Here is a 20,705-nt window from a genome sequence, read left to right on the forward strand (position 1 = left end):
TTGTTGTTGTTGAATCCCTCTCAATAGAACACCTGAACAGATGAGAATGAATGACCTGTGTGCTGCTGGGCTGATGAATTGTGCATGTGCATGTGTTTGCATTGAGACTGCTATTGACAATGTAAGTCATTATGGACGACGCAGACTGGGAAAACATATGAAATTCTGTTAACCCTTAAATGGTCTCGCTCAAGAAAAAAACCCCAATAAAAATAGCACTCTGGTAGCCGGGTTTAATTTACAGTTCAACAATACATTCAACATTTTTCTTCAACAAAGTCTGTTTTTTTATTAACAAAATAAACAAATAAAAAGGTGCAGTGTGTAATATTTAGTCATAACTAGTGGTGAGGTTGCAAATTACAGCCAGATAAATACTTCTCACCTTCCTAACATGAGGGAGAACCTACAGTGGCCTTGAAACTGCATGAAAAAAGGCAAAAGGGTCTGTCTCTGTGAACCCATGCTTCCACACTTACACTTACTCTTTTGAGTTCATAAGTGTGTTCATACTGTCACTTATGTCAAAAGTCAGTGTCCAGAGTATCTGGATGGTACACAAAGTCGAATGCTGGACATTTTCAGTAGTCGCCATTTTGACTATGTAGTGGATGGGGAGTGACCACTGGCATTATGAGGAAACTGCTGAGATAAAGCAGTTACATATGTTTTATGTTTATATTTTTGTGGTCAAATGTTGCAATCTGACAATAAAAAGAAGCAGTGGTAAATTGTTGCAATAATTATTTCTGGTAAGTGCACAATGGCCGTACTCAAATTAAGACAACACTACCCTGATGATGTTAGCACACTAGGGTAAGATATAAAAGTACATTAATGGAAGGATCCAAGTTGAGACACAGCACCAGTGTGTGGTTTGTCCATTCTGGGATTTCATGGCGGACTCCATGGAAGAGGACTTACTCTCAGAGTAGTATAAAAGGTTCATTCTAAGGTAACAAAAACACAGGAGATTATTAGACACACTAATATTCACTAGCATGGACCACACCATCAACAAGATAAATGATTTATTGACAAAATTAAAGATTGAGAGTGAAGCATGATTTCTTGTACTTCTTCAGTCTGATGCTGCGCTGTGGGGAAGCTTCAGTAGTACCTGGGCACGACGGACCCTAGAGTAGGAAGAAGAGAGAAACAGGTGAAAGAAATGGGATGGGTGGGAGAGGCGTACGGAATACGAGAGCGAAGGGGACTAGAGGGTATTTATAGGACTGTCGGAAGTGGCACGTGTGAGGCGTTTTTTCATCTACAACATATCCGAAAGATGATACAGATATCATCATTTCAACAAATATTCAGTGGAGTAACATCAGTTTTATTGTCTTGACAACATTTTAGAATCAGAAAACCTTTTATACCATGTACTCAGAAATGGTGAGCAAAATTTTTACCATGTTTATAGTCAAATTCCAAAAGTATAAAGTAATTTGAGGATTTGGGGGATACTTATTTAAATTATTTGGTTCAGTGAGCCGTCAAAACTAATTAAAAATTAAGAAAAACAGTATTACGAACCCACCATAAAAAGCACACGTCACAAAACAACTGCAATGCACCCTGATTTGGGCCTAAATCCCTCCAGCTGGTCTGGACATGGCTCAGACAGGTTAAACAGGTAGTGCCATACCAAGATATCACAACTCAAAATGTGCTCTACCAGAAACTTAGTGACAAAACCACAATGTAATCCAAAGGTTTAACACACAAAAACACTCATCCAGCAGTTAATCCACATCCACAACACCGGCTCTTCTTCTGTGGTCTTAAAGGCAGTAAGTTTCCCCCCCACCCCTTCTCTCAGTAAGAACCTCAATCTGCCTTCTGCAGATGGAGCTATAAGTGGCCATATTAGGGAAGAATTTCAGAGTCTGGCAATGGGGGCAAAAAAAAAAAGGGTCCAGGGGCGCACACGCACGCTAGCGCGCGTGCACACGTACACACACAGCGTGGACAGAGTGAAGACAGTTTGCAGTTCTTCCTGTCTTTGCTGTGGTACCGGTTTAAATCCCCCAATCCCCCTCCTTTCCTCCTTCCGCCTCGCCCGGGCAACTCTCTAAACGCATCCTCGGGGAACTCTCTCTCTCTCTCTCTCTCTCTCACACACACACACACAGACACACGCACACACGCACACACACACACACAGTCGCGCGCGCGCGCAAACACACACACGCACGTGCGCTCATATAGGAGGATCCCAGCTGAGAAGCGCGCAGTGAACGTCGGACCGCGCACCGGACCAGAGCTCGTTAACTTGTCCGCTTCCTATCCTCCTCTCCACCGCCTCCATCCTTCAGCAGCAGCAAGAATAAATCGGACTACCGGGCAGACTACCGGGTAAGAAGAGAGTCCTGGAGACAGGCACAGACTGGTCGTCATCGTCTGTTTTACTCCGGAGACTGCGGATTTTTTTTATCCTTCATCGTTTCCAGTGGATACAGAGAGCGCGCACCGCCTCCCTGAGATAAACAAAGTCTGCAGAGACTGAGTCTGTTCTTATTTGTCTTACATTATAGCAGGGATCCGTGTGTCGGTCCAGCAGTTTTCTCTGCACCCCCCTCCGGTTTAACTGCACCGGTCAGACTTGGAAAGAGCAACAGCCTCCACCGGCGCATCAGTGAGGTAAGAGATGCGACTGTCTCTTTTCCACATTATACAATATTGTCATTCACCTCAACCGGCGGGCTCTCCTGTGAGATCCTATCACAGGCCTTCATGGAGCAATAGATGATTTCTCATAAAATATGACATCAGTTGGCTCAAAGATGAATTTCAGATTTATTAGTGGTTAAAAATCATAATTTAGATCTAAACACGCAGGTTTGTCAGCAGCAGATTATTTTAAGTGCTTCAACCTGGGCTGCACTTTGTGCTGTCCGCCTCCAGCCTCACACTTCTCTATACTGGACCATATGGAACCCACGAATGTTACATAAAACTTACATTTTCTCCTCTGCACTTCCTCCTCCTCTTTCTTTCTCTTTCTCTGGTCTCACCTGACCCTGTTTTAAGGATAGAAGATGTTCATCTCAGACCTCTGAGCAGGGACGGGTTTAAAAACGTTTGAACAGGGGAGCCAGACTGGACTGCACATTTGTAAAATAAATAAATAAATAAATCACATTTAAGCTCTGATTCTTGGTGATAAGAAACTGTACATTACTTGTATTCAGGTTGTGTATTCAGTGTAAAACATTTGACATATTCTAATATGAAATTATATCAATAAATAGCTGGTATTTGTATCATTAAGCAGCCGTCAGGGACAGATTATGCCACAATGGGCCCCTGAAAACAATTGTGAAACCCCCCCAACCTCCCCTACTTAGGAGCAAAGAGACACAAAATGGCTGTGTCCTTTTGAGACTTTTTGTAGTCATTTTGCGTGTCTCCAATGTTATTTTTGTCTCTTTGTAGTCGTGGGGTGTCTGTTTATAGTAGATTTCTGTGTCTTTGTAGTTATTTTGTGTCTCTTTGTAGTCGTTTTACATCTCTTTGTAGCCATTTTGCCAGTCTTAATGGTTGTTTTGTGTCTCTTAGTCATTTTGCTTGCCTTTAGTTGTTTTGCCAGTGGTGGCCGATCGCATCCTGAGGGGTGTGATAGGGCCGCCTAGCCACAGACACACCCAGATTAGAGAACTCCTTACAATGAGGGAAAGTGGGGCAGATATGTAACGGATGACCTTGGTGCGTCCTAACGACACACACACCAAGAACGTTAATTCCATCCGGGTCAGTTCAGGCCTATATTGATCACACCTGATTGACTGGACATTTCCCAGATGTAGGCTGGGTTGTGCTAGTGTGATATCAGCTGGACTGGTCCCAGTTGCTTCACAGCTCATTGAAGTGCAGAACAGATCGCCTGGTTGTAAAAGCTCAAACACCGTCTGTCAGCTCCTGGCATTTATTATCCTCAGCAGCATCTCCTCGTCAGTTTAACGGCAACGAGCCTTGTCTTTCTTTCTTAGTCTCCACTCTCAGCTGGTCAGAAGAGCTCTGCCTGTTCCTTTCTATTTTTAGTCTCTATTTACAATGCAGTAGCTATAGAGGCAAGAAGAGTCTCTCACTCTACAAAATGTTCTCTTCATCTGTCTCTCTGCCTCATGTCTCTCTTTTTCTGTCTTACCCTCTTCTTTTAATCTTAACCTCTTTCACTCACTCACTTGTTTTCATGCCTGTTTCACCTCTGGTTTCCCAGTTTCTCCTTCAAGCTGCCAGATATCATAGATCATCAAGTCAGACGGAGCGATTCAACACATTAAGCATCGGCGGCAGCTCACCTCAAACTGCCACCTGCTCCATTAACATGCACACATGCACACAGACAGTATATTACTGTGTGAGGCTGGAAAGACAGCAGAGACGGGGGTAGAGGTTAATCTCTGGATGCTTTTGACCCAAATCACCATGCGACCTACATACCCTCCCCTAAAAACAACCACCCCACAGTCTCCACCACACATCCACCCAAATATATCTTTAAAAAGCAGCACAGACACACAAATATATGCAACAGCCTTTTTTATGACCGAACAACATTTCAGAGTTGTTAATTACTTGTGACAAAAATGTGCCGCAGCTACAGGGTTTGGCCTAAATTGCCTTCATGTAGAGAAGAAGAAAAAAAAGTTTGATTAGAAGATCTCAAAGAATCATTTTTAATAAAGCAAAAGTAATTAACTTGTTCTCCATCTTCCACAATACTTGAGCATAATCTTGAGGCAAACCTGACCTCCCTTCAAGACAAAGTGTCCCAGTTTGGACTTACATCTCCATATCTGCTGCAGTAACCACTGCATACACACCCAAACCTCAACCAAACACCACACAACACTCAGGCAACATTTATTACACTGATACTGAAGTGTGTGAAAGTTGAGCCTAAATTAGATTTATACTGGATTAAATTTGGTCAGACCACCACTTAGGTTCAGATTGAAATATCTTAACAACTACTGAATGGATTGATCGATTGAAATATTTTGCACAGCCATTCACAGTCCCTAGAGGATGAACCATATCTGGTCCGATTCATTGCCATTTTCTTGAACGCCAAAATTGACAATTCTGGTTGTGGGTGAAATTATGTCAAATCTATTGGATGGATTACCATCTGTCATACACATTCATGTTCCCCTCAGGATGAACTGTAACAACTTTACACCATCAGGTCAAAAATTAAAGTTGGTTTATGGCCAAATGTCCTCCAAATTCCCATCAGCCTCTGCCTTTGGGTTTAGTGCTAATTAGCTACTGTTAGCATGCTAACATGCTAAGTTAGGATAGAGAACATGGTAGAAATAATAGAGTAGTTTAAAGCACTGTGTTCTGTCTGATGGTCACTACCTTCAACATGGAAAAAAAATAATGGACACCTTACCAGTGGTGCCACACCTAGGGGATACAATTCAAGTGAGGGGTCTCTGGGTTCTCCCCCATGAGACTTTGAGCACCAATTTGTGCCTTTTATGCCTTAATTCTGAAGTCCTCTACTACTTTCAACAAGAATGTAAAGTAATTAGAGAGAAAGTGGGAGCAAACACAGCATCAGTATTAAAATTTAAAACATCAAACCATGGACATCTTTGAAAGACGCAAGAACCCATCGATAAAATGACCTGCTTTAGATCAGCCTGTTCCAGATTTAGGGAAATATTGTATTATACCATGGGCAACAGAAAATAGCAAACTGTTTGCTTTGTACTCATTTCACTGACAGGACTGATCAACTCATGGTCTGCCATTCAGATCAGTGTTTCAATTTTCCTCAGCAAATTCAGATTTAATGCCTCTCTGATGTGTCTCTTTGATCTGATCAATTCGCATGTCATTCCAAGCATGTGAAAATGTAGTGTATTTATTAGAGTAGGGTGTGCACAGTGTGTGATCAAATAGAGCCAACGCTGGAGCTCGTGTGCGTTATTCCACTGCTGAAGAAAATGAAGGGGGTTAACCCCGAAGATGACGTGCATTTCGGCCCCAGGAGACGGCAAATCCCCTGTGCTCAGACAGGAACATGGTTAACAATCATAATTATAATGATCAAAATGATGAATTATTTATTTTTAATTCATTATGAATCCATTCTGTAAAGGGCACCACAAAGCAATTACGTTTAGGGCACTAAATTAGCTAGCAGCTGCCCTGCTGATGTCCATCATTCCACAGAGACATAAGCCATGAAGTGGTGCAAATGTTGTCATCTCCTTATTCAGCATATGCAAACAAGAGTGTTGTAAGTGCAGAACTGCGTCTGTTGTGCACCCTGCTACAATGTCTATTATTATTAAGACCACTTGCAGAGTATTTCCACTGTGCATCTCTGTAAAAACACATGTCCAGAAGTCAAAAGCCAGCAGCCTACAGTCAATACACCCACCACATCCTGTGTGAACAAGAAGCAAAAGCTTTTGGAGTTTCTCTTGATGAAAGATGGTGGAATGACAGTGGGAAAAAAATGACTTCTAGCATGTTTATTCTCTTCAGCACAGGAGGGAACCTTTGAGGAAGCTGATAACAGTAAGCAGACCAGAGTTTATGCGATCGGTTTATAGTAGTGTAACAATAAATTCCATGATAAATTTGTCAAACATGTTATTTTGGAGGGTTTTATTTAACAACTATAATTAGACATGACTAACTCCTGGCTGGACCACAAAGAGAAAGAAGAAGAGAGATTGTTAACGTGTGGAAATAATTAATTAACTGTTTGAAATGTGTGACAATGGACATGGAGCACTTAGTGAGGAGGAGGCATCTGTGCAGGGCAGCAGGAGACAGAGAGAAAACAGATATCCGAGCGCAACCAAAGGAAGAAAGTGAGAATGCTGCAGAGGGGACACCTGCCTCAACAAATCTTTTTGATTGAAACCTCACCATGTAAGACAAAAGTAAGACATATGGCGGTAGAGTCTTTACATCATTAGACATTTTTATTCTTTAAATGTTTACATTGTGTGCTGTGAAAAGCTTAAAGTGTCCTCTGGTTTTAATGGGCTGGTGGCTGAGATGCAGAAGACAAACACAGATATATGTACATGGGTGGCTGTTGAACAAACAGGTAGAGTAATTTGAGAAGGAGAGGGCGACAGGACAATGGAAAAGGTAGAATATAAAGGATAGAGGCAGGTAGATAAGTGAGAGAAGAAAAAGGAAGAGAACTTTGTTTAAAAGCATTTTAAACAATTTAATTTCAACATGTTTTTTGTTTCCTCACAAGGTGTATTTCATTCATTTTCATACAATATCTACTAATAACTAAAGCGCAATAAAAGTTTTTTATGGTAATGTTACCATAAAGTGCTTGATTAAAGTTAGGGAAAGACTGTGGTCTGCTTGAGATTTCTGTCTCTTAAAGGAAGTCTTTCCTTGCCACTGTCACCAACTGTTTGCTCATGGTGGGAATTGTTGAGTCTCTTTATTCAGTTGATTTGAATAAAGTCAACAGCGACTTTTCCTGACTTTAACCAAAATGCTTTTGTTGCCTTAATCCAACCACAGGAGTTACTCTTTGAATGTCAACCTTCAATTTGTGTGCAGCACAAAAAGAACCTCGGTCTCTTGACTGTAAACATAACCTCGGCAGCTGTTTACTAAACCTCACCCCACTTAGTTACCATTGCTACACCTGTCAAGCTTCCTGTTCGCACACATCACTAGAGGTCCAAAAAGTCATGCCTGAACCCAAACAGACCCAGCACTGTACTACTTGGAAGTGAACCAGGCTCTGCTCTACAGGTCTACTATTTGAAAGATGTGATCTGGACCCATGCAGATCCAATCGCACTGATTTCACAGCTGATTGTGATCAACACGTCATTTACAAGTAGTTATAACCAACCCAAACTTTGTGTCTTATCTAAAGTAACATTAGTATCTAATGTTAGAAGTCGACTTGTTTTAGAAACAGGAACTACATAAAGGGGTCTTAAATATGCACATCATGCTAAAAGGCTAATGCTAATTAGGCTAATACTGCATTGACACGAGTTCAGGCAGATGATAGACGGCAAACTGGATATCATGTTAGATGAGAGTGGGACGGTGAGGCCAGCAGAGAGTATCACCAACAATAGATGGCACTGCCATCCAAAGTTAAAATAAGCTTTTCGCCGTCCCCTGCGACAAAATTAATAAGCAGATGTTACGTAGCCCCCTCACACACACACACACACATATATATATATATATAACAGTTGTTTGTTTTTCCCGTGCTGACAAGAAAATATTATCTGTCCGCCATCTGCAGTCTGCCTGAATCCATGTGAATGCAGCAGAAGCTGCAGTTACATAAATCAATAAAGATGATTCAAACTGTTTTTGGAGCATTTTTTTTTGGATATATGCAGTGATTTCCACCCACCATCTTTACGTCCAGAGGCCGGTCTACCTGATAACGCATCCCTCTGTCAGAGAGATAGCGACATAGACTGAGGCACAGAACAAGCGGAAAGAAAAGGCCGAATCAGAAGAAAAATAGAAACAGGCATCAGACAAACAGAGAAAAGGAGACAGGAAAAGAGGCAGAGGCTGGAAAACAGATGGATAGAGCAGACAAATAGAAGGGAGAGTGGGAGAGAGAAGGGGAAAATGTGGAGGAGATGGTGAGTGATAGAGTTAGAAAGAGGAAAGCATTCAATCCTCCTGTCGTCTCTGGAGGATGCTGCTGAAACTCGATCTCACCCAGGAACCGGCCATCGCTCTGCCTTGCTCCGTCTGTCTAATATTAGTAAGACACAGACTTTGTCGTGTAATATTGTACCTGGTGTTTTCCTCAAACCCACAAAAGGACACACACACACACACACACACACCTCCCTAACTCATCGTAAATGTCTCTCTTCTCACTCCTCTTGAATCACTTTTTATGAAGCAGTAATTGCGGAGTTCAACTAAAAAAACCTAATGTAATTCACATGCACGCCTGAGGCTATTAGATGTTCTTACAGAAGATTGATTAGCTCTGCTCCAACGTCCTAAATATCCACTCTGAGGAGGGAAAGATCATTAACTGCCAGTTAGCGTTTAAGGCTGCTTAAATGACGTGGCACATAAAAATGATTCTTTTGGCAAACAGCAGTTAATAGCAGCTATATAACGTGTTACTCAGTGAGCTCTGTAGGTCCTGGTAGGCCGATTTGGTAACCCTCAGTGAGCTTGCTGTTTCCAATCTCCGTGCTAAGATAAGCTAATTGGCATCTGAAGTCTTATAGCTTCATATTTACTGTACAGACATCAAAGTGGTATCGATTTTCTCGTATAACTCTTGGCAAGGAAGTGAATAAGCACATTTCCTGAAACTGTTCATTTAACAACATTGACTCTGTATCCTGGTATGGAACTTACTTGGAATATGTGGCAAAATATAGATTTCCAGAGACATTCAAATAAAAATGCAACATCTGTCTGTTTTATTGTTATCGTTTATACCATGAAGTGAAGTAGGTGATGAATTCAGAGCTGCTATTTCCTGCCTCACAATAGCCCCTCACTCCCTAAACTGTCATGAAGGACAATTGCATAATATCAAGTATTCAACAAAATAGCATTGTTGTTTCTGTGTTGAAGCACCTCAGTGAGATCGATTCTGAGTGCAGACGAGACAAGCACTCGGCTCACCCGAATCCTCAAATGACTTTCACACACACACACACTTGGGGGTACACAAACAGAAGTACACACGCAAAGAGGGAAAGAGTATTGTTGAGAGGGTATAGTGGACACAGAGCGTGGGTGGGGAGTGAGAGCGAGAGGGAGGGAGGGAGGAACAGACAAAGAAAAAGACGCAGCGGAAGAGGATAAAGACAATATTGCTGTACAGAGTTGACCGCTGGCTTCTTTGGCCTTTTCTTTTGGCTGCAGTTACAAATTCAAGTTAAATATTTATTATTTGTAAATATCTTTTGGTAGAAATGTGCATGTGTGACTCATGGGTTATGTAAAATCCTAAATATATTGTCTGTATATTTCAGCATTTTGGGAAATACGCCTATTCACTTTATTTTGAGAGTGAGAAGATCCACACCACTCATATCTGTGCGTTAAAGGTCCGGTGTGTCAGATTTAGGAGGATATTTTTACATATTATGACAGAAATGGAATATAATATTCATAACTATGTTCTTATTAGTGCATAATCACTCATTAGCCATGTTGAACCTGCATGTTTCTACAGTATCCCAGAAAGAAAACAAACTAAATACTTGAAAGGGCTTTTCCATTTGTCACCTATTTCATAGCCACTGTAGTTTCTCCTTCACGCTAGGAAGGAGAGGGTGAGGTGAGAGGGTTGCAATCACCAACTACACTGTTAGATGCCACTACATCCTACACACTATTCCTTTAAAGTCCGTGTAAAGTCAGAATAAATGTGTGTTCTGAGTTTGCCAAACCAAAGAAAAAAGTATTATTAACCATCCAGCCAAATTGAATGGTTAAACAACATTTTTTTTAAATTCATCTCTATCTCTCTGCTAGGGGTTCAGGGGTATGCTCAGGGTGGCCTCAGTGTGTCATCGAGCCACCCTTTAAGGACTGCCCACAAAATCCTGGACTGAAAACTGGTAAAAAACTGTTTGAACCTCTAACTCCACATTTCACTAATATATCGTTCAAAGTCTTTTCACATGTTTTCAACAACAATTTTTCAACATATTTAATGTGTTTTGAAAGAAATCTCAGAATTGCCTTTACACACACTTTAAGTAGCCAGATTCAGTACATGTTTAGTCTAGCTTAGCATTAAACTTGAAAACAGGGTGAAACAGTGAGCCTGGCTCTGTAACTACCAACACCTCCAATTTTCACAAATTTACACAACGTACAGTATATTGTATGTTTACTGCGTACATGACCAGCTTGTATAGCTAATGTTGCTCGCTACATCTCTATATGGTCAAGAAAGGTACTCAATGACATCACATGATCTTGTTTGCAAGTTTGCTTTTGTATTACAACATTAACTTCAAGCCATTATTTTAGTTTGTTCACCATTTATCCAGTACTACTACTACTGCTGCAACTTTAACCATTAATTACTTTTAGCTAGCTATTTGACTATTTTCACTTCCAGCTAAGTGTAGAAGTCGCTCCTTGCTTGCTAACTATCTTTCACATACTCTCAACCGCAGCAAGTACCGTAGTGTTCAGGTGTTTCAGCTGACTCAATATGTGAATCTTTTTTTCTATTTATTTTTAAATTTGTTGAGCTTCTCTACAATCTTTGCACACACACACACCGTGAACTGCAAGTTCCCTGTGGTTGGGAATCACATTGGGATGAGATTTAGTTCAAACTACATTACTGCTTTTTATTTCACATAGTGAATGTGCAGGACTAGACACTCATCTCACAGAGTGAAGTCTTGTGTTGGGATATCACTATATTTCAGCAGCACACACAGCAGGATGGGGGTGGGAGAGATGGAAGGCGAATGGGAATAAATGGGATGCAGCATAAGTACATGCTGTCCTTTTTTTCCACAGAAGCAAAACCATTTCTCTTTTCCCTCCCTTCAGATAAAGAATACACTAATGTAACATGCAGTCAGACACCTTGGTGTGTAATTATTTAACTACAGGTGGCAATATAACAAAACATTAACCACAATTTGCATAAACTTGGAGTGCTGTTGAACTGCGGCCATGTTGGTTCCAAACATAATTAAATTTGGCATATTCATCAAAGCTGTGGAACTTTTCCTAAAGTGGAAACTTTCAGCCCCAAGGACACAGCTGAATGTATCCTGTGGTGTTAAGTGGGTCTACCAATTTTGGCAGCACTTGCTTGTACTCTATGAATTTAACAGCTCCTATTCTCCCTTCCTGTAGGTGGATTCACTAAGCAGCATGTATAAATCAGATGTACTTTGTGGTGTTCTTGCTGAAGGGCACAGTTATATTGAGTGTGTCTACCTGCTATATAACAGTGTTATGCACTGTATAAATATAACCCCGGCCTTCCCGCTGTGCACAGGTAGAAAAGCCCTACAACAAGCTGCAGCCATGGATGAGATGGACCTGCCCCAGATGAAGAAGGAGGTGGAGAGCCTCAAGTACCAGTTGGCCTTCAAACGAGAGAAGTCCTCCAAAACAGTGACTGAGTGAGTTTAAACCCAGATGAACAACTCTGCTCTAAGCTGAGGATGAAAGTTAAAGAGATGTGTTTTTGTTGAAAACACTGGTGCATGGTGCAAAACATAAAACATGGCACAATGTTCAAAAATGTAAAGGTTGCTCATCCACTTACACAATGGATCATGTTTGTAGCAGCTGGGCATTTTGGGTGATGCACTTTTTTGTCCAGTTTAGTTGAGTAGATGAATACCGCTCATGCCTGTACCATAGACTGTATGAACATGGACGCAGTCTCTGTAACATCACCTAAAGAACTCTTCACTGGCATCCTGAAAGTCCTGCCTTTGCCACCTTCTGGCTAATCCAAAAATGGGCAAAGAGGTGCATGAGCATGGGTGAAACTGAGGTGGACTAAATGACGGTGAACCAACTATCAATCAAAGTGTCCACACTCTTAATTCTGCATAACTTTAATCCTTAATATAATGTGAACAGGTGAGTTGTATATAAATTTACCCTCAGTACAGTTGTCATGAACGGGGAAATTAGCTACAGAGACCAAAACTGTTTTTTGTACCAGGCTGTAAACATGTTTATTTCTGCTGTGAAGTTGGACATTTGAACATGGGGACTGACTTGTTTTATAATCAGCCTCAAGTGGCCATTTAAGGCAAAAAACATTGAATCAACATTCATTCAATGTTGGTCTTCTCAGCATTGAAAAAGCAAGGAACTATCAGCATTGATTCAATGTTATCTAGCCCTGAATATTCAACTTCAACCAAAACAATGACTAAATGGACAATGTTGGTTTCCTTTGTGCTCTTAAAGGAGAGCAATAATGATCTTCTCACTGAACTCCAAACAAGAAAGAGAATGTGTAGTTTAGTGTATTTTTCAAAATTTAATAGATACTGATGCACATTGCTATCTAATCTGTGAAGACGTTAGAGGGCATACATTAAGTTCATTTAGTTAAGCACATTAAACAGTTTTCAGCTTTCCCAAAAGAGAGTCCTTGAGACATTTCCTTCAAAATAAAAGTCACTCCTCAGTGTGGCAGTTGTCATGTTTAATCACAGCTCCATGATGCTGTGTGATACGATAAGAAGCTCCAGAACAAGTGAGTAAGTGGAAATCAAGTCAGGATTGTTTAACCGACTGCTGTTTCCAAGGTAACTAGAGCATTCAACATTTTAATCAATTACACATCAGTATAATAATCGCTTCTTGCTGAAGGCGAGAAACATCTGCTGCCTATTGTAATAAACACAATGATTGTGGATATGACAGCATTATTCATTCCACCACAATAATGACAAAACAATGATATGACTTCATTAACTAATGCTGCCTCAAAGGCTATTGTCACAGCCGCAGCACACATGGAAGCATTAAGCAAAGCTGCAGCCATCATTAAGCTCTCTTTGTCTGTCTCAGGCTCTCACTGCAGTGCCACTAGATTAAGGACCAATCAGAGAAACTGAGAAGAAACACTTCATCTGAGGCTTCATCAGCACTGAGAGGACTGTCTTTGACTAATGCTGTTTTTTTATGTGGAGGACAAAAGCAGGCAGGGTCAGTGGTTTCAAAACGGAATCCAAAAAACGATGAGGAAGTGATGGAAAGAGTGCGTTCTCCAGTAAAATACAGTTAATTTATGGATGATGAACTGAATTTAAAGTGAATCAATGTAACCTTTTAGGGATAATATAATATAAATATACTAGATAGAATAGGAATATACTAAATAGAGAATATAATATTGGCGGCAGTAGCTCAGTCCCCCCTGGGCACTGCCGAGGTGCCCTTGAGCAAGGCACCGACCCCCCCCAACTGCTCACTGGGCGCTGGTCTGGCTGGCTGCCCATCACTCCACCATCTCTCTCCACATTTGCATGTCTATGCCGTTGTACTGCATGTGTGTATGTCCAGGTTAAAATGCATGTAAATAAAAAAAATAGAGTGAAAAAAGAATTTCCCCATTGAGGGATTAATAAAGTATACCTTCTTCTACCTTCCTTCTATAATATAATATAATCTTCCTTTTTACAAAATTTCCTAATTTCAGTACACTTTCAGAATCAGAATCACTTTTCTTGGCCAGGTGTGTGTACACATACAAGGAATTTGACTTGGGTTTACATTGCTCTCAATGTATATACACAGATATAGACATACAGTACATATAGCTAAAACAAAGACAACAAACTCAACAAGGTAATAGTAAACTACTATATACAGGCCTTTACTTGTCTGCTTGACAAGTAGCTTTTGGTGACTAATGTTAGCAAACGTTAGACAAATGTTACTGACATTACTGAGTCATAATATTTCTTAACTTGTGCTACTGTCACGTTATGTTTTATCATGTTACAGATTTGGTAGTTTTATGACAAACATAAAAGAAGAAGTAAACACACTGAACCTTCTATCTGTGACATCAGGAAAGACACTGAACTAATTGAGTTACAGATAAGTTACAAACAAGCAGCAACCTCCATGGCTGTGACGTGAAGTGCCAAAAACTGCAGTTCCTCAAGCGGCCACTTGAGGCTGGCTACAGAACATGTCAATCTCCATAAGTTCCCATATTAAAATGTCCAATTTCATAGCAGAAATAAATTAATTATTCAAAGTATATTAAGACTTAAGGTTGCATAATGCATAATTAACAGTGTGGCCTGCTTTGACTGACAGGTAGGTGCAGTTACAGATGACTTTTTTGAGCACCCAGGTGTCATTCAGCATGGAGCTCTTTGAGTGAGAACACACATATGCCATCCATTCTTTATACTGTCAGTGGTTACAAGGCAATATCTATCTAAAATTGATACCACTGCTACATTAGGCTACTGCAAGCAGCAGGTTAGCTTAGCTTAGTTTAAAGACTGGGGACCTGCTTACCCAATCCTCCATCCTAAACCCACAAATCGACATGTTATGCCTTCTTTGTTTAATCTGCACAAAACCCCAAAACAACATGTTGTGGGTTTTACGGGGGGTTATGTGTGGGACGCCAGCCACAGGAAGTTGCTGTGCCAGGCCAGGCTAAGCTAACCATCTGCTCGTCCAACACTTCCCAGGAAAGTCTATTTCCCAAAAATAATGAACTATCCTTGGAAGTTACACAATGGAGGGCATAAACTAAAATCAGATTACTCATCTATTTATCACTGATATATGTTGTAAATGGATACTTTCAACAACATTTGAAAAATAAAACCTGCACAGTGAGCTCTAGTTGCAGAAGTAAACGTAATTAGTTACTTCTGCCCTCTGGTCCCTTCATTCTCCCTCTCTTTCTTTCTTGCCTTGTATGGAGAAGAGGAAAAGTGAAAGAGGATGGATTGTGGTATTAAACTCCCTCTGGAATTTGAAAAATGTCTCTGTCTCTCTCTGTCTCTCCACAAAGCTTGGTGAAATGGATAGAGGACGGCGTCCCAGAGGATCCCTTCCTCAACCCGGAGCTGATGAAGAACAACCCGTGGGTGGAGAAAGGAAAGTGCATCCTTCTTTAGAAGAAACTGGCCACCAAACTGATGCACACCTACAAGATGACCCCTGAACCTGACCCTCCTGACCCGGCCTACGAAGGCCATGGCCACACAGCGCCTCCTAACCTCTCACCTTGAATGTACAACAGCTCCTCTAACTTTCCTGGAACACAACCCCCCCCAAAAAGGGCACAGAAAAACACACTGACAGAGACACACACTCACACAACATCACTCCAAACTTTGGGGTTCTCCCTGACTGCCACACATTCACTGCAAGTTTATCCTGCCACGGCAATGCATCATTACTATGATATATGACAGTGATGATCAGTACTCTTATTACACATCTCTATATGGATATATGATGACTTATTTATGCAGCTGCTAGTCACAAGCTTTCTCTCTTCATTTTTACAATCTCTACTCAACTCGCACAGCAGATTTATTTTTCTTCCATTTTTGATGAGCTGTAATAAACTGTAGAGTCACATTCTCACTGCCAGACTGACAGTAGATCTGCCGGGCTCATTTTGTTGCACGTCGGGATACGAAGCACTCGCTCTTCGGAAATGATCACTGTCATAAGACCCAAACAAATCTTTGCTACTTTTTCAATTGGGAGTTAATAAGCTCGAGTCTGCAATTGACAAACCAACAAAAGTTAAGATGTTAACGCCTCATCATAAGCAAACGAACTATCCACTACTATTAAAAAAAGATAATTTATAGTGTATACAGTGTACACTGAGGGTTTGCATATGTTGGCTTACAGACTGTGGTCTTAAAGTTTTACAATTCCCTCAAGTTAGAAATCAGCCTTATAAGACACATAGGACCTATACGGAGATTACAAGGACATTAAGTTTCATGACTGTAGGGTATATGATCATGTCTTCATGGGTATCAAGTCTGTTCTTCATCCAGTTTCAATCCAGATGTGAGTGAATCCACTTTTATTGACACTACAGGTTTCTCCGATCACAAATCAGATCAGAACCCGTCTTGGTTTTCTGGCTGTCCTCCGGATCAGACAGTGGAGGTAATGCACATTAACCTATTGGATGACTGTGCAAAAAAATGGCGAAGAAGAACGACTTGTGCTACGTAGCAGTTTAATGACAATAACAGTGGTCGTATTTGGCAGTTTGAGCAGCTGGATTTCAATCTGTCTCTTCTTGGATGTATTTAAGAACAGCTTCTTAGACTCACTTAACACTTGATTGTGTCTGCACACATTTGGGGCATTTCCTATCCCATTAACATGGGGTCAGTTGTAATACATGAATACCCATACTGTAACTGTAATCCACAAATTTTGGCACTGTTACAGATCAGATGAGATGAATTTTTAAAGATCTGCCATTCGGAGTTAAGTTCATTAATTGTCTGAAGGTGTAGTGAGTATGCTTGAAATGGATTAGTTCATATGCAGCAGGTCATCTGAACGCATCAGTGGCTGCTCTGAACATCCACATTATTGAGACACCATCATCAAACAGAAAGAACACGCATGAGTTTAAAAAAGTGACATTAGCCGTGTTTTCAGCTCTTCCTGGTGTGACTCCTCCAGTTTCCAGATTTACTTTTGATTTCATCAGCATGCTTATCACATTTACATTCTAACGACGAGATCTGCAACCAGTGTTGTTTTGCTTCAGTGTCATTAGGTCAGAAAGTGTCATAGCAGCTCTGTTTGCGTTGTCAGAGCAGAATGAAGCTATAGGTCTCTGGAGAGAGGGCTGAGGTGAGGATGGTAGGTGCGTTTACTGCTCCTTCTCTTCCTTAGCTACAGCCCCCAATGACACACACTCAACATGCAAACCGACCACATATTCTCTCTCCACACATGTACAGACTGACCCCTTTAACTTCTTAACTTATTGATCAATATGTAGTTTATTTATTTATTTATTTATTGATGAGACCTTTCTCTCACCTTAGTTTTTGTTTCCTGTGTCTGCACTTCCTCTTCCTCATACTCCTATACCTTGAACGGAAAAAAAACTGAAAAAGACCAAAAAATGGACTACACCTTGCCAGATCACCATCTACTACTGCCTTCTACACAGTTTCCTTAATATGAGAATGTAAATACGTGGCATGATCACCGCTGACCTCAGACCAGGCTTGTGTGTGTGTGTGCATGTGGCTGTAATTGTGTTTACGTGTGCATACTTTTAAAGTTGGATGTGAGGCTCCCTTTGCAGATTGGGAAACACACACACACACACACACACATATATGCCCGGCCTGAGGATGAGCAGATCGACGAAACACACACACACACACACACAAACACACACACACACACACACACACACTGCTTAGTGAGAATGTGTATGAGGGGAGGAGTGGCAAGGATGTGGGATTCTCTAAATGACTTGGGACAGAGGAGCCTCACATCATCTCAGTACTGTAATGAGTCTCATTATATACATTTTCTTCAAGATGACCTGGTTCCCTGAAGGCCACTCAGTGCTTGGACCACTTTGATCCTATTATGTGTAACTGCAGATATTTAATTTTCCTCCTTTAAAAGAATCAAACAAATTTGAACAATTATACGTTCCGCGACGTGCTAATAAACTGTTTGTTTTCATCAAACAGGCTTGTATCTATCTTAGAACTGTAAGATTTATTAAAATACTTTTGAGGAAGACAGTAAAACATGCAAATGTACAATGATATCACTGCACCTGAAGTGAGGCCAGTGAGTTTAGGATGTCCGGTACAACAACAAGCAAATATGCAAACATGACAACTCCAAATGGAGCCATTTTAGAAGTCCCATGGTTCATTGAGAGGCATGTACAGTATGCACTCCCCTCTTGTTTTAGACATCATGTTTGATTTTAATAGTTTAGGTGTTGGAAAGTATGTTAACTAGTCGGCAGAATGATACTTAAGCTTTGCATCCCAATATATCCTTGTCATTTCCTGATAAACGCATGAAGGGGGACTTTTAAAATGGCTTCCACGGCAAAAAGAGCTGATCATAGCCTCTGGTTTGTAGCTTTTCCAGTGTTATGGCTGGAGGTCACTCCCTCCTCTAAACATGACTTTAGATTCAAATGTTTCTCAGCTCACCACTGGGAAAGCAGCAAGTCTGCTACAGCCTCACAGCGGCCTAGTTCCAAACGTATGTGAGAGGATCCCTGAGTCTGCCTGTCCCTTGTCTGTTCTCTGTTTAGCAACGGTAACTTTACTTGTTTGGTTTGTTTTTCTATAATCTGAACGTGCGTACGTATGTATGTTATTACTATTATAATGACAGCATAAAATCTTGTCTAAATATCTAGCAACATATTCCTTGTGAGAGTGCTCTGGAAAAATATTATGCATCAGATCAAGTCCTAGTGTAAAGATGACAATGAGCAATAAATTAAAGATCATTTTTTATTGAATGTTTTACAAAAACATTTATCTTATTGAATAAAGTAGAAGATTTTTAGACAACTCGGTCGCCTCATTTGGTTTTTATGTGTTTTGTATGAACATGTTCACACACAGCAGGTATACGGGAAACCTCTGAATCACTGCCTATACTGTATGTTTGATGTGTGTTTGTCAGTGATTGAAAAACTGCAGGTTTGGTGTTCATCGACAGCTGCAGGAGGCAGTCAGAACGTGGATGACACTTCTGTTGCCAGAACTAGAAAAACAGCTACATTAATAAAATAAAACACGACAGAAAGTTTGCCATAAAAATAAGCATGGATGAGATGAATGTACAGGATGTATAATAAAGAAAGAGAGAAAATGGGACAAGTGCTGTAGACGCAGGAATAAACTCAGTGAAGGTTTTACTCCACCCAAAATGTTTCAAACGCTGTAATCTGCAGTCTAAAAAGGTGGCTGGTTGAAATTGGTAGTATTCTCCATCCCAGACATCAACATCTGGCTAAATACATGCTCTTCAACAAATGGCAAAATGGAAATTTCTGTTAAATAATCCATGTTAGTGATATTAATGACTGTTGTAGAGAATTCCATGAATCAATGATCAAGTTCAGTAGCGGTAATAAAGTACACAGGAGTCAAAGATGTCCTACGCTCTCTGACTCGTAAATATATCCACAGGACAGAGACACAACTACTCTCTATCCAGATATTTGCCAATTGATCCTTAGTCTACAAACAAGGAAATATGTTCACCCTTAGTGGTTTGACGTCATTATCTGACTCTGTAGAGGCTTCTACATTATGTACCTATCTGTTCTGTCTATGGAGTGAGACAGTCATATCCTCTGACCTCGGTTACCATGGTAATGATCAGAATAGAACCCCAGTTAGCATGGCAACATTGATTCAGTGTTGAAATTCCATCAGGATCATCGTTTTGGTTGAGGTTGAATAATTAGTGACAAAGGCAACATTGATTCAGTGTTGCTTCAGTGTTGGTCTGCTATCTGGGGATTGGTTTGTTTAATGTTATTTCAATGTTGGTTCAATGATAAAACAGTGATAGATTTAAAGTTGAACTAACATTGATGTTATGTCTGTCCTGATCTATTTTTCATCACTGAAATAACTTTAATCATTTCAGGGTTCAAACCTGATGAAAAGTCTATGTTATATTTCAATGTTGAGCAACGTTGATTTAACGTTGATTCAATGCTGGTCTGCTATCTGGTTTCCTAAACACAAACATACAGCTGCTCTGTATCTCAAGGAGAGAAGTCAGTATCCCTATAGCGACCTGACGACACATAGTTGCCCCTGTGTAACCCCACACAGTATGTGGCATGCTAGAATAGAACATTTCCTCACAGTGGCCATATTAGCATTCATGATCAGGGTTTTGGATAGTCAGCTGGTTATCCAGCTTACCACTTAACTAACCACGCATTGAACTATGTATGTATCAAAACAGCTATTAGCTGAGCCTTAACATTGGCCTTCAGTCTGACATTCCTACTACTACTACCTAAATACACACTCTGAAATTGTCCAAATGGCAAAGGCAGAAACTTTTGCTAAGATCTAGATGTTATATTTTGATGTTCATGACCATGTTAGCACTTGTAGTCATTGAAAGTTTAGTTTAAGGCTATTATTTGAAGGTAATCCTGATTACCTTGAAATTTTTCGCATCTTCTCCTC

General features: G+C 40.5%; 1 protein-coding gene and 1 long non-coding RNA gene across 4 annotated transcripts in view; one reads left to right on the forward strand and one right to left on the reverse strand.

Moving 5' to 3' along the window:
• Positions 1-231: 231 nt before the first annotated feature.
• The window catches only part of LOC113747106 (uncharacterized), a 42,360-nt gene continuing 21,886 nt past the window's right edge, over positions 232-20,705 (reverse strand). Inside the window, exon 3 of one of the 2 annotated variants that reach the window (XR_003463347.1) lies at positions 232-1,136. This is a non-coding gene — a long non-coding RNA (uncharacterized LOC113747106). Of the gene's footprint in view, positions 1,137-6,639; positions 7,073-20,705 lie in introns of those variants that run through there. The other variant, XR_003463346.1, reaches the window with a different exon arrangement.
• On the forward strand, positions 2,136-19,058 carry gng13b (guanine nucleotide binding protein (G protein), gamma 13b). Of its 2 annotated transcripts, XM_010743401.3 has the most exons (4): positions 2,136-2,361; positions 2,541-2,646; positions 12,002-12,128; positions 15,518-19,058. In XM_010743401.3, exons 3-4 carry the CDS (start codon positions 12,031-12,033, stop codon positions 15,621-15,623), a joined length of 204 nt encoding a protein of 67 aa, XP_010741703.1. In that variant the 5' UTR covers positions 2,136-2,361; positions 2,541-2,646; positions 12,002-12,030; the 3' UTR covers positions 15,624-19,058. The 2 variants fall into 2 exon arrangements, with proteins under 2 accessions (XP_010741703.1, XP_019128664.1); XM_019273119.2 differs by lacking the exon at positions 2,136-2,361 and having other exon boundaries at positions 2,369-2,646.

The sequence above is a fragment of the Larimichthys crocea genome, chromosome XII, assembly GCF_000972845.2.
Source record: "Larimichthys crocea isolate SSNF chromosome XII, L_crocea_2.0, whole genome shotgun sequence".
Lineage (NCBI taxonomy): Eukaryota > Metazoa > Chordata > Actinopteri > Sciaenidae > Larimichthys > Larimichthys crocea.

Coding starts and splice junctions, on each gene's coding strand:
- gng13b (XM_010743401.3), top strand. CDS start 12,031: ATGGATGAGATGGACCTGCCCCAGATGAAGAAGGAGGTGGAGAGCCTC. Junction 12,129..15,517: donor TCCTCCAAAACAGTGACTGA/GTGAGTTTAAAC, acceptor CTCTCCACAAAG/CTTGGTGAAATGGATAGAGG.